Source organism: Prionailurus viverrinus, chromosome F1 (genome assembly GCF_022837055.1).
Source record: "Prionailurus viverrinus isolate Anna chromosome F1, UM_Priviv_1.0, whole genome shotgun sequence".
In the NCBI taxonomy this organism is placed as follows: Eukaryota; Metazoa; Chordata; class Mammalia; order Carnivora; family Felidae; genus Prionailurus; species Prionailurus viverrinus.
In genome coordinates, this window is record NC_062577.1 from 42,891,389 (window position 1) to 42,905,969 (window position 14,581).

At 34.4% G+C, this 14,581-nt stretch overlaps 1 protein-coding gene across 9 annotated transcripts in view; it reads left to right on the plus strand.

Annotated features, from left to right (window-relative positions):
• KCNT2 (potassium sodium-activated channel subfamily T member 2) overlaps positions 1–14,581 on the plus strand; it is a 364,447-nt gene that overhangs the window by 242,402 nt on the left and 107,464 nt on the right. For all 9 annotated transcript variants that reach the window (XR_007148220.1, XR_007148221.1, XR_007148222.1 and 6 more), the window contains exons 15-16: positions 11,617–11,766; positions 14,115–14,344. Coding sequence is in view for 6 of the 9 variants with exons in the window: in XM_047840789.1 (XP_047696745.1) it covers positions 11,617–11,766; positions 14,115–14,344 (380 nt within the window). In the remaining 3 variants the exon portion in view is untranslated. The remainder of the gene's footprint in view (positions 1–11,616; positions 11,767–14,114; positions 14,345–14,581) is intronic.

The window sequence follows — 14,581 nt, forward strand, 5'->3', positions numbered from 1 at the left end:
GAGCAATAATGGTGAAGAAAAACTTCTTAAAACTTGTACAAATGGGGGGAAATCTTAGTATTGACTAGTGTTCTTAACTTTATACAAGAGTATCTACTTAACAAGTTTAATTGTAAAGAGATTTATGGAGGAATATGGATAACACTGAGCAAGAAAGTTGACCTCTATCTTGGCTAAACTGACACAAACAATTTCCCCTGCTACTCCACACAGCTAACCGGGTAAAAATCCTAGAACCATACTACCTCTGCAACAAAACGGATGCCACTTGCCTGTCCGTTTCCTCATTTAGCTCTCTACCAAAGTAAATCCTGCATTTGTGCCTGATTGATGGGACCCAGGTCACATGTCTGCATCATAGCTAAAACCAAAAATTCCTAAAAGTTATGGTCAAGATAAGAAAAGTCAGACACTGGGTCTCAGAAAAAGACTACACTAGATTAAAAGCTACATCACAATGTGATGTGGCAAAGGAGGTATCTGTTTTCTCTCCCAACTGAAAAACAAAACAAACTGAAACAAACCAAAACAAAACAACAACAAAAAAATGGCAATCATAAACTCTGAGAAAAAAAAAGGAACTAAAATAAAGCCAATTAAAGTGTGTCATAATACTGAATAACACGTTGGTTGGTAAGGAAAGAGTAATTTTTAAAATAGTCACTATTGAATAACTTAGGGTACTATGGGAAGCTTTCATAATTATAGGATTCCCTTTAACTCTTAAGTGAACTATGTTGTAATTATAATAATGTGATCACAGCACAGTTTGTCTTCTTTTCCAGCTTTATTGAGGTGTAATTGACAAAATCATTGTGTAAGTTTAAGGTGTACAACATGTCCTCTCTCTTTTTTTTTTAATTTAATGTTTATTTTTGAGAGACAGAGAGAACTAGTGAGAGAGAGGCAGAGAGGGAGAGAGGGAGACAGGGAATATGAAGCAGGTTCCACAGTATCAGCGCAAAACTCAAACCCACGATCCATGAGATCATTGACCTGAGTGGAAGTCGGATGCTCAACCAGCTGAGCCACTGAGATGCCCCCCTGTTTTTAATCTTAAGCCATTGACTTTTTGCAGCTAGTGAACAAAGTATAAATATTTGTAATTTCAACAATGTAGAAAAAAATTGTACAGCGAATAACTCTTTAGAATAAAAGTAGGGAGAAGATGTGGAAGGGAAGAGGGTCATTGATATCCTCAGGTTACATAATGGAAATCAAGACTGGATATAGTTAGTGTAACAGAGTTAAAGTGTGTTATTTAAAGTTAAAATGTAACTAGTGGATCTGAAGTTTCAAACCTAATCACCAATGAACCAACTTATGTTAGCAGATAGGTTTTATTTGGCCACCAGCCTGATGTAAATATTTTTTTCTTTTGATTTTTTTTTTTTTTGAATTTGCCTTTTCAGCAGGCATGTAACAGCCAACCCACCCAAGCCTGCACACTCCCCATTGTCTCACATCTGGCCTGATTTAAGCATTTACTTTACTAACCTGCTCTGTGGACACTAGAGTTGTAGAATAATTCTAAAAGAGGAATCCCAAAGAGGAATTAAAAATGGTAGTATCGCTATCTGAACAGCACCTGTGGGGACTCTCTTGTGAGATCGGTCTTTTGTCTCATACCTCAGAGAAGGCAGTCAATAGACAGTGCCTAATACTGATTATAGTGATAAAGCTTCAGAGCATTATCATTAAGAAATACCTTAAAACTCTGCATTAAGCTGAAGATTTGGAAGCTTTTTCTTTCTTTCTTTTTTTTTTTTTTTTGGTTAAAATTTGAGGTTTGGATGAAATAACATGCTAAAAATAGCACTGAGTTAAAATATTGTTATGTTTTGGCCATTAATTCATTGTATAAATAATAAATGCTTGCATCCATACAGTATAAGGCACTGTGTTAGAAGTTTGGGAAACACAAAACACAAGTACATTCTTTTTAAAAAAATTTTTTTTTAATGTTTATTTATTTTTGAGAAAGAGAGAGAGAGAGGCAGAACGTGAGCAGGGGAAGGGCAGAGCAAGGGAGACAGAATCCGAAGCAGGCCTCATGCTCTGAGCTGTCAGCACAGAGCCCAACACAGGGCTCAAACTCAGACTGTGAGATCATGACCTGAGCCAAAGTCAGACACCCAACCGACTGAGCCACCCAGGCGCCCCGAGAACAAGTACATTCTGATGAGAAAAGACTAATATTCAATACAGGGTAGGACACAATGTAAACATGGCTTATATATGGATTTGGGACATATTATAAACTTCCCCTGGATTTATTTTATTAATGAAATATCTTCTCTCTGTGGTAAGATTACCTTTGCATACCTTGAGAATAAATCAAATGACAACATGGGAAAACAGTGAACAAATCTCCTAGTTACAAATAATTTTAAAAGGGCAAAGAAAAAAAGATACTCAAATGGCAAAATGTAGATAATAACAGCAGGAGCTTCTGAAACTCCTATATCCCCAAATATTAGTGTTTATGGTATATAACTTTCCTGGGAAATTCACAATGGTGTTCTAAACTAAAGGGAAAGATAGAGTAGCGCTATGTATGTGTACAAGGGCACAAAGTACTTTATTAGAAGCTGAGTGTATGGTTTTCAGTAAACAAGCAGGCTGTGTTCTGAGAAAGAAAGGGGTAAGTGCACTTCAGGTATGAATTTGTATTCATTCTGATGGAGAACAGTTTAAAATCAGTGGGCTATGACTTCATAGTAGCATGAAAGAGCTGAGAATGACGTTCATTATGACAGAAGAATTTACCTTTTCACCTGACAGTTTGAAAAGTAGATGAAAAATCTTTACAGAATTTTAGGATTTTTGTGTGTGTGATAATTAGGCAGCTTTCTGAATTAAGTGAGCATTTCAGAAAATCACATCGGAGTAAGGGCAATGGCTTTTGGCCCACCTTCAAGTATAGTGGGCCCTTTAGATTTAACGTTTAAGCTGTATTTCATTTTTTCTTGAAGTAGATCCCTTTCAAAAGAGTGTTCATTGTTTAAGGTCACTATTAACAATGTTTGAAAGCTGGTGCATCTGGGTGGCTCAGTCCACTAAGCGTCCAACTCTTGGTTTTGGCTTAGGTCATCATCTCATGGTTCGTGAGTTTGAGCCCTGCATCGGGCTCTGTGCTGACAGTGCATAGCCTGCTTGGTATTTTCGCTCTGTCCCTCTCTCTCTGCCCCTCCCCTACTCTCTTTCTATCAAAATAAATAAACTTAAAAAAATGTTTAAAAATATTTGAAAGCTATATGGCATTTTTCTGTTCTCCCCATCCCAATAATTTTTCTTTTCCCAAGAATGGCAAACAGCTTTCCAGTTCCATCTAGTGGTAGAAAGTTGATTAGCATCCACTGACTTGATTTAATCTTAGGACTCAGATTTCTATTTTGGTGTCTGATGACATAAAAAGCTGGGGAAGTTCGGCTGTTCAAGAGTAGGAATGCATAAGCCTCTTCCTGGTAGACCGAGACATCTTAATCTTGTGTTTTATTGCTTTTTCTATATTTTCTTTTTAGATAAGATAACCATATTTGTATGTCAGTTCTGTCTGCAGATTAATAAGAATAAATGTGCATCAAAGTTGTGTGTTAGCTGTTTCTTTTGTATCCTCCCTGTTTTGGAAGCTTCTGTATATTCAAATATACACTTTCCACCTATAAATTACAATTATGTTTCTAGTGACACAGGCTACAATTTGTCAAAATCATTTCTTTGGCCTACAGTCTTCACTGTAGATTCCTGAGGTTGATAGTAAAGGCAAGATTGTAGTACAATTTAAATAACTTGATTTTTAAATAATGTAACAGTTTGGGACCATTATGAGTTAATGCAATTCATGTGTGTTTGCAGAAAAGCACCCTGTAAAGAATATAAATAACTATGTGCAAGCAAGCAGACATTAAATTGGGGAAACACAACAGTATAAAATTAGATAAAATGTATTAATTTTAATTAGATTTAAACCTTTGGGTTTTAAAGCTACTTTCAATCAATACAATGAGGTAACAAATATCTTCTTGAAAATGGAGCATCAATAAGGAAATTTTATTTTATTTAACATTTCAACTCTAAATCTAAATGACATCCTTTTCCTAAGGCAAAAATTTCCACCTAAGTTATATGTGAAGCCTTTTATTACATAGTGAAGAATGGATTTATATCAAAGATACCTTGTGACAAGGTGCTTTTTATTCCTACTGATGTGAAGGTAATTTAGTTTGATAAAAAAATAGGTATATAAAAACAACTAATTTGGCAATCTGTGTGGATTTCTACTAATGATTACATTTTATAACCTTGAAGGCAGTGCTTCATAATATCATGCTTACTCTTCTTGACTTTACCTATAGTTTTGTGGCGTGCTTACATGCATACAGAAAATATGAAAATAAAATCAAATTTTATTTTAAAAGTTATTAGTATGAGTTTTTTTTAAAAAATACCATCCATTTTTATAAGAAAATAGGAATTTGTCAATAGAATAAGGTTTTATGATGTTTTTGTTTTTAATGCCAACTCTGTTATTGAGCAGAGCAGTTCAGCACATTCCTGAACTAGAAAGAGATTATGTACTATAATACAATTTCAACCTCTTCTATCTGGCACAGGAAATTCCAGTTAAATCCTTGTTTCTCCCTTTGGGAAAATTTGAGGTGGGGAAACTTCCAGAGACAAAATTATGTAAAATTCTTTTACTGCATTCAGAAGCCTGCATTAAATACATTTCTGCAAAGAGCAGACTCAAGTACTTACCAACAGTCCTCCTTACACTTGGTTGACCGTGTTAAAGCTCAGGAGATTGGTATGTGAGTTAATTTGCTTTCTGGAAATAAATACCCATTTGCCTTGAAGGTATAATCATAGATTAATGAGGGTTGTGCAACTTGCATCTAAAAGAAAAATAAAATCAGTTGTCAGAATTGATTTATGTATCATCCAGAAGTTAACTGGAACAAATTTTCCCAGATATTTCTAACTTAGGAAAACTAAACAGAATTGAGCACATATACTATTTTTACACCAATACTTACTATATTGGGAGGGACTTTCATGCCCCCCAATTGGTGAAAGAGGAGATTAGAGAGGGGATGGATAGAGGAGTACAGCGCTCTTGCACCTACCCCAGCCATGTGAGGAGAAGTACAAAAGAATTATGCATTACTCATGGAGAATAGGGCTGTCTGCAGGAAGTGGGAACTAGCATCTCATCCTTTAGTTGGACATTTGCTTATATTGTTTCCTGTGATTAATTGAACATGAGGAAAAAAGAATTAGAGAAAAATGGCAGAGTTAGAAGACAGCCTTCAGTCCCATGCATGGGTTTTCCACAGCATGACTGATAGCTTAAAAAGATCTGAGCCATATTCCTGGTACCCCATCTGAGTGTGTTGGTCACAAGGTGAGGAAACTCAAGCAGTTAGATTGTAGGATGTACCACTGGTAAATAAGATGAGGGAAAGTGGAAGAGACTTTCTTACCAGTGATCATATACCAGAGTACAGCCCTCATTCCCCATAAAGGGATATTCACATGTGCCTACAAGACCCTTTATAGTGATTACTAATTAGAATTACTTTGAAGAGCAGCAACATCCTGTGGAGAATCAGCCTGAACTGGTAAGATTGAAATTTCAAATGGGGTGAGACTGAGCTTTTTAATAACTGAACATGGTTTGAAAGAAATGGGACCTGCCCAAGATATTATAAGACAGGAATGGGGGATTTGACAGGACGTGCTTAGAAGGCTACAAGGTCTTGAAGACTTTGACAAAGGGTTAGTTTATTCACTTGACTAGGCGTTTTTTCCCCCTTTCTCCTAAGGAATTGTCTATCACCTTTCCTTCCACTTCTCTTTAAAAAAAAAACAAAAAATTACTCACTTAGACATTTGTTTAGAGTTTAGAATGCATAGGAGAGCAGACACAAGCTTTGTTTCCTTCTAAGCTGCCTCATCTAAGTTTTTTCAAGGCTCTCCTGACTCTAGTTTTGGGTACATGCATTTTACAGCATATCTCTTTATGCAGGGGAAATAGATATCTCAAAGAGGTTCTTTCAAATATGAAGCATATACTGTTACTCTGTACTCCATTTATTGTCTTAATAGAATATTTCATTTTCATATTCCTATCAGTTTTCTTTTTCTACTATACTTTTATAAACAGCTGGAGATGGCAATGATTTTGAAAATAAAGGTGGACATAAACTGGTTTAGGAAGCATTGATTACCAGTAAGTTTTCAGTAAAAATGTTAGAACATCCTAAAAAGGGTGTGTAGTAAACGAGGCTGTACTGTTTTACAGGTTGCAATATACTTTGAGCTTGACAGTAAGTAAATGCACAAACCAATTATTTTCCCTAAAAGTTCATTTGCTTAGTGTAAACACATCTTAAATCTTCATTAAATGGCTTTTTGTAACTTTCACTAAGCTTTCCATTCTGTGTTTTTTGTCCCTAATATCTTTTGTGTTTTTACTGCTGCTGAGGTTAAGTTTATTTCATGTTCATTAGCGATTGAGGAACTCCATGATTATTTTTTCTAATTCTAATGGCAAATTCATCATAGGGAAAGTAATTGGTTAGACCTAAAAAATGATTCTGGTGAGAAGACAGGTATTATATAATTAGGAAAGCAGAACATTTAATAATTGAGCATAAAGAACATCGTTAGGTTACTCTTCGTTCATTTAACCAAACATTTATTAAGCACTTACACTGTGTCAGAACGGATGTCAGAGTCTCAAAAGTATAGTGGTAAACAAGACATGATCCCTTTCCTCATGTGGCTTATTTCACAGGGAAGCAAGACATTAAGGAGTAATTAATACAATTTAGTGTTACTATATCATGAACAAAGTACAGCACTGCAAAGCTAAGAAGTAATGAGTAAGCTATAGGTCAGAGAATGAGTAGAGCTTTGGAGATAGGACGAACACCCTTGTGAAGAGTCCAAAATATAAGAAAGAGTTTCTTGTTCAGGGTAAATTAAGGAGTGCTCATGGCTGGAACACACGAGAGAAAGAAGACAGAGGTAACAAATGAAATTTGAAAGGTAGGTATAGCATAGGTCCAGAGGGCTTTGTAATGATGATAAAGAAGTTCACATTTTTAAAATGGAAGGAGGAAGCCCTTTAAACATTTTCAACAGGAGAGTGACATGAACTGATGGGAGTTTTTGAAATTCAGTCTTCTGACAGCACCATAAATAGATTTGTAATGACCAATACTGGAGGCAAGGAGGCCAGATAGTGGGATAGGACTATTTGAAAAGTGTAAGAATTGATGGAGAAAGGGACAAGTGAGATCAAGACCCACCTAGATGGTGGAATTAAAGAATTCTCTGGTATGAGAAGTTTGGAAATATCTTTTTATTTATGTGATTGTTTTCCTCCATTGAAAAATAATCTTTTAATTGTTTCTGCTTATAAACATAAAGTAAGATAGATGAAGAGAAAATTTAGGGAGAATAGTAAATTGAAGACAAAGAAAAGGTTTTTTTATACGTCTACAGGCTGTAAAATGCCCTTTTTAAAAATAGAGATATAACTGCCAGGTAATATTACATTAATGTCAGATGTACAACATAATTCTCTCTCTCTATATGGGTATATGTATACACACATACACACATATATGTAGAGAGGAAATGATCATGCCAATAAGTCTAGTTAACATTCATCACCACACATACAGTTTTTTTTCTTGTATGCCAAACTTTTGAGATTTACTCTCTTAGTAGCTTTCTAATATATAATATAGTATTATTAACTATAGTCCTCATGCTATACATTATATTCCAGGACTTATTTAGTATATAACTAGAAGTTTGTACTTTTTGCTCACCTTAACCTGTTTCACCCATCTCCCCAACTTCCTCTTTGGCAACCACCAGTCTGTTCTTTGAATCTAGGAGTTTACTTTTTGTTTACTTTTTTTTTTTAGATTCTACATCTAAATGAGACCATATGGTATTTGTCTTGGTGACTTATTTCACTTAGCTAATAACCTCAAGGTCCATCCATATTGTCACAAATGGCAGGATTTCCTTTTATATAGCTGAATAGTAGCTCATTATATATATTTACACCATATTTTCTTTATTCATTCATCCATCTACAAACTCTTTAGTTATTTCTATGCCTTGGTTCATGTAAACAATGCTGCAGTGGACAGGAGGTGCAGATATCTTTTTGAGTGAGTCCTGTTTTTCTTTTTTTGTGATGCAATTATAAATGTCTCAGACATTCAAAAGTTGTAAGATTATTGTCATTAACATCCAGGTGCCTAGCATTTCAGATTAAAAAAAATAAACATTACAAATGTTTCTGAAGCCCACATATATTATCTCTGATTGACTTCTTTCTTTCCTAGGACTTAGTTAACTAAAATAACAAATCTGGAATCACTTCTTTTATTTAACATTTTATATTTGAGATTTCTCCATGAGATTTTATAATCAGTAGTACCTGCATTTTCACTCTTATCTTTATGGATTCTATTTATTTATTTGTTTATCCATATTTCTGATAGACATGGGTGCTTGAGATTTTTATATATTTTTTCTCTTCCATTAGCAAATCCTTTCTGGTCTACCTTCAGAACACACCCAGAGTCTAATCTGGTCCAAACCATCATCATCTAGCTGGATCATTATATTAACCTCCTCATTGGTCATTACCCCTTCTTTAGTCTCTTCTCAGCGTCCTGACCTGTGGGGATTTTTGTAAAATTTAAGTCAGAATCTTCTCCCATTCTGTAGGTTGCCTTATAGTTTTGTCGATTACTTCCTTCACCACACAGAAGCTTTTGATCTTGATAAAGTCCCAATAGTTCATGTTTGCCTTTGTTTCCCTTGCTTTCAGGGACATGTCTAGTAGGATGGGTAGATGGGTGTTGGGTATCAGGAAGAGCACTTGTGATAAGCACTGGGTGTTGTATGTGAATGATGAATCACTGAATTCTACTTCTGAAACCCATATTGCACTGCATGGTAGCTAACTAACATAAACAATAAAAGAAGACAAAAGAAGACAAAAGAAGACAAAGGGGCCAAATTAAAGTCAGAATCTTTTGCACCCATCTTTGAAATCCTCCAGTGACAAGTCCAAGTCATTGTAAAATTTTGTAAACCTCTATATGACCCCTCTCCCTTCCCAGTTATCTCTCTGGCCTCATTTTTTCTCCTCCCCTAACTCCAGCCAAAGTGGCCTCTTTGTTCTTTGTTCTCTGCTTCAGGAAAGTACTTGTTGGTACTTCTGCCTGAAACAATATTTTCCTGATTATTCCTATGGTTGCCTCTCCCACTCTCTTAAAGATTTTTACTCACATGTCAACCTCCCAGCAATGCCTTCCTCAACCCTACCTTTTACTTTTCAATTCACTGCTCAAAATTATTCCCTCTCTGATTTTTCTCCCTACACTAATCACTTCCAACATAACACAGTTTGCTTCTTTTGTTTACTATCAGTCTTCCTTCACTAGAGGCTTCAAACAAGAAAGCATTTTTGCTTTCTTAACTGCCATAACTTGTGAATCTAGAACTTTCCCTGACACAACCTAGGTGCTTGATAAATATTTCATGTAGGAATTAATAAGTGAGAACTGAACTTACCCAATCATATTAAATGGCATTATTAATTTCTTACATTTCTCAAAAAATTCACATGAGCTAAAGGGGGAACATTTTTATATATTTACTATTAGCTGAACCTAGAGATTCTTGGTTACCTATTAGGAATATATTTGAAGAAATCATAAAGATGTCTCCTGGCATGAAAGCATTAAAATAGCATGAGAAGAAGCAAATGATTTAAGGAAATCCATCTGAAATGTCCTTGTATAACCCTCTCCTTTTCAAGCTACAATATCGTTTTCCCATTTCAGCCCCTGGACTTAGATGTATGATTCTTTTGAATAGCTTTTAGTACCCTTGTGTGACAATTATTTGAGTCCATGCTACCTTTTGGATCTCAAATAAACCATGATGAATTACCGGCATCTTCTCTTACATTTCCAGCCCATTTAAGTGGATTCTGTCTTTGCCAAGTATCATCTTGCCAAGTAGCACTGTGGTACATAACAAAGATGATTTTATTTTTGTTTGCCAAAAGGAACGTTTTCTCTACCAGGAACAGTTATTCCCAGAAAATAATAGTTAGATGTAGCCATATACAGGCTGTAGTCAAAAGTGTTTTTACTTTATTTTTCTACTTCCAAAAACATATTAAAATTATTACAGAAGAAAGAGTAAAGGTTTTAAAAGCATTAGTGTTCAATAGGTTGCCTGGGCTGCTTAAAGCTGTCTCCAGAATCTAGCAATGAGAAAAGTATAACAGCAAAATAATAATGGAAGCTAACATTTTCTGAGTGATTACTATGATCCCAACATCTGCTAAGTGATTTATTTATATTACCTCATTTTATCTAACCCAGTGAGGCTGATACTGTTTTTTCACAGAAGAGGCAGAGAGTCACTGAGAAGTTAAGTAACTCACACAAGATCTTAAAATTAGGATTCAGATCAGGCAATCAGACTCCAAGGTCTAGGCTCTTGACTCTTAAGCACAATTAAGCATACCTGGAAAATATATGATTTTTTAAAACTTAGTTACTCTTCTAAATGTTAATAAATGTATTATCTCTAATAATCCTTTAGACAAAACTCAAGAGTTTAAAATGTTTTTAAAACCCTAAATATGACAAATATGATTTGTTATCTGCTTTTATCCATTCAAAATCTATAGACAATCTACTGAAATATTTTGATATTTATACATTTATCACTTTTCCCCTAGAATATGCATTTTTTGTGTTTATAGAGTCCATGAGCTTTACTCAGAAAAAGTAAATGAAATATATTATAAAAAATAGGAAAAAATAATTTTTCATAGGTTGACTTTTTTTATATATTTTCAAGGCCACTGAGGAGAGCATTCCAGAAAATAGAAACTGTACTTTCTGTGATAAACTTATATTCTTTTAAAAAATACTTCTGGTGATTGAAGACCCTTTTATCTTGAAGAGGTATCTTTTCTTAACTGCTACATAATTGGAAGGAAGCCATTGCTATGATATGGACAGAAATTAAGAGTATGTTTTCTGTGAAATCAACTTGATAACTTGACATGTATGAATACATAATTATAAATACAAAGCAAAATCAGTTACCTACAGGGGCCAAATAGGTATCATAAATGAGATGAAGTAGGCGCCATGTTACTTAGACTATAAAACAAGTGTAATATGTAGGATTTGCATGACAGGATAGACATAAACAGAAATTAAAATGAAATGCTATAAATGCTATATCTCATTGGTTCATGGTCAGGATAAATGTTTTCATTAACTGGAGTATGAAAAATTACTTCTAGGATTGTGCCATCTTTCAAGCTTATTATATATTGTGTTAGTTTCAAAATTTTTGTAGTAATTCTTTGTGTTTGTAAATATCATCATTTAGAGCACCATACATATACTTCTTTGCACTGTGTTTACTAATTCTTCCTGGGAGGAAACTCCAAATTAGGTATGGCAACTGTTTTTTTGTTTTTTTAACTTCATTCACTGTGTTTTTCTCTTGGTGTGCGTGTATGTGTGTGTGCTTTTGTTGCAGAGAAGGCCAGCAGTCACCAGAACAGTGGCAGAAGATGTATGGTAGATGCTCTGGCAATGAAGTATACCACATTGTTTTGGAAGAAAGTACATTTTTTGCTGAATACGAAGGGAAGAGTTTTACATATGCCTCTTTTCATGCGCACAAAAAGTATGTTTCTGCTTCCAGAGTGGACTTAAAATATAAATCAATCATACCTTATAAACACAGTTTTCTAAAATACAGCCCATATTGGTGCTCATGAATTCCAAGTATTATGGAATTTTTAATGTAATTACTGAGACATTTGAACTCTGAGCTTCTGTATGATCTCTACAAGTTAATATTATTAGGTATAAAGTATAACTTAGTAGGAATATTGACTTTAGTAACTTCTTTTTAAAGTTGATTTTGAGAGAGACAGACACAGTACAAGTAGGCTAGGGGCAGAGAGAGAAAGAGGGAAAGAAACCCAAGCAGTCTCCATGCTGCCAGTGCAGAGCCTGACATGGGGCCTGAACCTATGAAACCTTGAGATCATGACCCCAGCCAAAACCAAGAGTCAGATGCTTAACTGACTGAGCCACCTAGGTGCCTCGACTTTAGTGATTTTTAAATTGTCTTTAACATATTTTAATCTATTAATGGGGTGCCTGGATGGCTCAGTTGGTTAAGTGTCTGACTTCAGCTCAGGTCATGATCTCGTGGTTCTTGAGTTTGGGACCCCTTGTCGGGCTCTGTGCTGACAGCTCAGAGCCTGGAGCCTGCTTGGGATTCTCTGTCTCCCTCTCTTTGCTCCTCCCCCGCTCACACTCTGTTTGTGTCTCTCTCTCTCTCTCTCTCTCTCTCTCTCTCTCTCTCTCTCTCAAATAAATAAACATTAAAAAACTATTAAAAATATTTTAATCCATTAGGAATTTACAAATAAATGAAATGAATCTTATTTGGAGATCTAATTATAAAGTGTTGTTTAAACATGTAAACAAAGGGGTCACCTGGGTGGCTCAGTTGAATGTATGACTTCAGCTCAGGTCTAGATCTCTTAGTTCTTGACTTCAAGCCCCACATCAGCTCCCTGCTGTCAGCACAGAGCCTGCTTGGGATCTTCTATGTCTGACTCTGCCCCTCCCCAGCTTGCACGTGCCCTCTCTCTCTCTCAAAAATGAACATTTAAAAAATGTAAACAAAGTCATAATAACATTTATAAAAACTAGACATTTAAAAAAACTTTCTTTGGCCAGAGAAATAAGTTAAAAAGTAATCAATAGTATCTTCTAATTCAAACATGAAACATAATTTTTTTTCCTTTTTGAGAAAAATTATTTACTGAAGAAATAAAAATGTATGTTTATAATGAAAGTAATATATTATCAGTATTATAAATATATTGATAAAACATGTTTAAGGTTTATTTATATCTAGTATATTCTACTAATGTAATATTTTATGTATTACACTTAAATTCTCCATGTGATTCTATCCATACATACTAAATATACTTTTGATGTTTAAAAAATATTTAGTTTATAAATAATTTGTATTCAGTAGATTTATTTGTAACACTATAAGACATATTGAAATAAAAACATTCAGGACATTTTCTGTTTGGAGCATAACCTGAAAAAGTATAAAAGCAATTATTAATATCTGTTCAATTTAGTGCTTGATATTTCTACTAATTAAGCTGTGCACCTATTCAGACTATTAAATTTTTTATTCCTAAAATTCAGAGTAAACCAAATATGGTAGACACAGAACTAAAAGAAATTTAGGGACCCTGATTCTTCGTCATGTGACGTTGGTAAGTTTCTTCCTCTCCTTTAGGCCAATGGCTTTCAATTTTTTTTGACTAAGTAATATTGTTTTATGTTTTTTGATCAAATGAAAATACATATTTAAGGAAAGACCCAATACACACACACTTTATAAAAAAAATTCTTACCCTTCCTAATGATATACGTATACATCAGTATAATATGCTGATGTTTTCTATTATCTTTTATTCTCTTCTGCTTTATTTAGGTGAACATATACATACATATATATATATGTTATAATCAACTAAATTGATTTCACAACACACTAAGGACATAGTTTCTTTTCCTGTGAAAATAGGAAAGTCTTGAGAATCTTGAGTCTTGAACTTTTAGGATCTTTTCAAAACGCTTTAAAAGGCTTTGATTTGCTGGAGCGCTTGGGTGGCTCAGTTAAGTAAGCGTCCGACTTCAACTTAGGTCATGATCTCACAGTTTGTGGGTTCGAGCTCCATGTCAGGTTCTGTGCTGACAGCTCAGAGCCGGGAGCCTGCTTCAGATTCTGTGTCTCCCTCTCTCTTCTGCTTCTCCCTAGTTCATGCTCTGTCTCTTTCTGTCTCAAAAATAAGTAAAAGGCTTTGATTTGGGTTTTAATCTTCCTCTGCCTTATAACAGTTTGCTAATATGAAAACTTAAAAACAAACAAAAACTAAGAGCTTGCTGAATCACAATTCTTAAACTTTTATTTATTTATTTTAAATTAAGGTTTGGCGTCTGCTTGATTGGTGTTCGGAGGGAGGATAATAAAAACATTTTGCTGAATCCAGGTCCTCGATGTATTATGAATGCTACAGATATATGTTTTTATATTAATATTACCAAAGAAGAGAATTCAGCATTTAAAAACCAAGACCAGCAGAAAAAAAGCAATGTATCAAGGTCATTTTATCATGGACCTTCTCGATTACCTGTACATAGCATAATTGCCAGCATGGGTAAGTATAAATAAATTTGAAAATATCATTAGTTTCTTTCTTTAAAAAAGCATAATAAATAAACACCAATGTTTGTTAAAATTTCAACATCAAATTTAGAAACTACTTGTGTATATTATAAATTTGGTGTAGCTGCATATACAGAACAAAGTTTCTACGCTGTTAAACTGGTAAGAAATGTAGCTAATTCAAAATTGCCAACAATTTTTCATATTTTTGATTATAATACGAACACCC